Here is a 2,552-nt window from a genome sequence, read left to right on the forward strand (position 1 = left end):
CACGAGTGGCGAGGGGCGGAGCAGAAACTGGACCGGTACTTGTGGGCGTGAGGATGTCGGAGTCCGGGAACTCGTCAAAGTTGGACGTGTCGTCGATGCTTTTGATGTTGATGGGGATGGCGGCGGGTCGCTCTCTGTATGAAAACATCAGGGGTTAAAGACTAAATCCACCTGAGAACCAGAACCAGAACCCTGGTAGCGGACACCCACCTGATGTGGTCGTAGTCCACGCCCTCGAAGAACGGGTTGGATTTGATCTCCTCCACGCTGGTGGCGCCGATGCGATGCTCCTCCTCGCAGCAGAACCTGCGCACAGAGCCGTCTGATCAAAGCGCTGCAGGAAGTTAAACATTTAAACTCCTGGTTAAAGGTTGACGGTTCGAAACCAGCTCCTGCCTGAGGATGAGGTCTTTGGCCTTCTCTGAGATGGGAACCTCAGGAGGAAACGTCAGCGTCTCCCTCCAGTTCATCACCTTCCTGTAGGTCTCCTGAGGCGTCTCCGAGCAGAACGGAGGGTAACCTGCAGACAGCCAGGACCACACTAAACACGTGTCCAACTCAAGGTCTGCGGGCCACATGTGGCCCAACACTGCATTTTATATGGCCCACCAAAGTTTCAAAGATATATTACTGTCTTAAAATGAACTGCGTTAAAGCTGCCATGATGATGCTGATTACTTTACTAAACAATGACACCACTAGGTGGAGCTGCACACTGCAAAAACTGTCCACCTAACCAAGTTTAACATCTTATATCCAGACAAAGAATGTTTTTTTTACTTGTTTTAAAACTGATTTACTAAACAAGAATTGATGTGTTTGATTATTTATCCTGTTAGAGACGTTTGAGCAAATAAAGTTAAAAAAAAAAATCAGCTGATGGAATAATGCTGCGTTCACACCGAACATGATTTCAGCGTTAAAATCACGTTCACCACTTCATGTTGGACGGTTGWGCACTTTGAGAGYCTCCTCTGTCAGTCTCTGTTTAATGGTGGATGAAATTAAGGAAGTGGCTTTGCTTTATTTACTGAGAGCACGAGAACGTCGCGCTCACCAGATAATTAATTCAWATTAATTCACCAGATAATTCAGAGACGTTCTGAGTTTCATCACCCAGGAGCTGTGAGCTGACTCAAGGCTGGCTTTTACTATTTTTGTCCCGAGTTCAGTTTGATGAGCCACTGAACTGCATCGGTGCTGATATCTCCTGTCAGGACACCGACTRCAGGCACTGGATTTCAGCTAAAGATCTCCTGTCCGTYTGTCTCAGGTTAGTGGACATCATTCAGGAAACTGTCCCGTCATACGTCACACAGTGGAGTCTCTCTGGTTGACGCGGCGTCGAGCTGCAAAACTTCAAATTTTCTAACGCAGCGTTCAACGCCGTTGACTTTTCTATGTAAACTGGATGCATCCTGTTATATTGCCTTTTTGTGAATAACACTGTAAAGCACAGATAAATCCTGTTATAKTGAAGTATTATCTGTATCTTTCTGTATATTGTGTACTGTGTGTAAATAATATGTAAAGTATCTGTACATTGTTAATACTAAAGAGACACAAACAGCCAGAAACAAATTCCTTGTGTGTGTCGACATACTTGGCCAACAAACATGATTCTGATGTTCCTGACGCTGAGATCATGTTCGGTGTGAACGCAGCATAAAACAATTGCATTTGATTCTTGGAATCACTTAATTTGACTCAAAATTACTTTCTCTAAGAATATTACCAAGTAAAATTGTCTTATCCCATCTGCAGGTTTTTTTTTCTTTATTTAATTTGGCTCAAATTTCCAGGCTAACAGGATAATTAATCTGTTCTTGTTTAGTAAATCAGACTCAAAACAAGTTTAAAAACATTATTTTTGGCTGGATATAAGATTTTAAAACTAGATGGACAGTTTTTGCAGCGCAGGGTTCAAAATTTATTGTGTAAAATCTCCATTTAGTTGCAGCCCAGTTGCACTGGGAAGTGGGAATTTCCCACTAACAAGTCTTAAATTTAAACTGGAATTACAGTGTCAGYTCCTCATTGAGTCAAACTCTTACTTTTAAAAGTATTTCTGTTTTATTACTTTCACATTTAGTCACCTGTCATTATTGCAAGAGGACGCGTTAAAGTGCTGTTTCTGTGCAGGAAATACCAGGTAGAGCCCAGTGAGTGTTTGTTAGTGGGGCTCAGGAAGGTGATGAGTCCAGTTACCTATCAGCATCTCGTACATGATGACCCCGAGGCTCCACCAGTCGCACAGCTTGTTGTATCCGTTCTGCATGAAGACCTCCGGGGCGATGTAGTCCGGGGTCCCCACCGTGGAGAAAGCCTGGAGACACGGGGGAGGATGAGGATGATGAGGGAGAACTTGGGTTTTAAAGGGATCCCTGATTAGTTGTAACATTAGACTTTATTTGATAAACATATATTTTAACTGTAAAATAAAGACTGTAAAAATACTGTAGCCTGTTTAGTTTTGTACATTTTTTAAATATATTTTAACACGGACGGAGCCATTTTATTTACATGCAAAGCATTCTGGGTAAATGATGACG

The 2,552-nt window shown here is 42.8% G+C and overlaps 1 protein-coding gene across 2 annotated transcripts in view; it reads right to left on the bottom strand.

Moving 5' to 3' along the window:
- Positions 1 to 39: 39 nt before the first annotated feature.
- Positions 40 to 2,552, bottom strand: part of LOC106529333 (serine/threonine-protein kinase 38) — a gene marked incomplete at its 3' end in the record, with an annotated part of 14,248 nt that continues 11,735 nt past the window's right edge. For both annotated transcript variants that reach the window (XM_014024730.1, XM_014024732.1), the window contains 4 exon segments: positions 40 to 134; positions 211 to 306; positions 397 to 520; positions 2,209 to 2,326. In XM_014024730.1, the coding sequence (XP_013880184.1) occupies positions 40 to 134; positions 211 to 306; positions 397 to 520; positions 2,209 to 2,326 (433 nt within the window).

The sequence above is a fragment of the Austrofundulus limnaeus genome, unplaced genomic scaffold (assembly GCF_001266775.1).
Source record: "Austrofundulus limnaeus strain Quisiro unplaced genomic scaffold, Austrofundulus_limnaeus-1.0 Scaffold438, whole genome shotgun sequence".
Taxonomy (NCBI): Eukaryota; Metazoa; Chordata; class Actinopteri; order Cyprinodontiformes; family Rivulidae; genus Austrofundulus; species Austrofundulus limnaeus.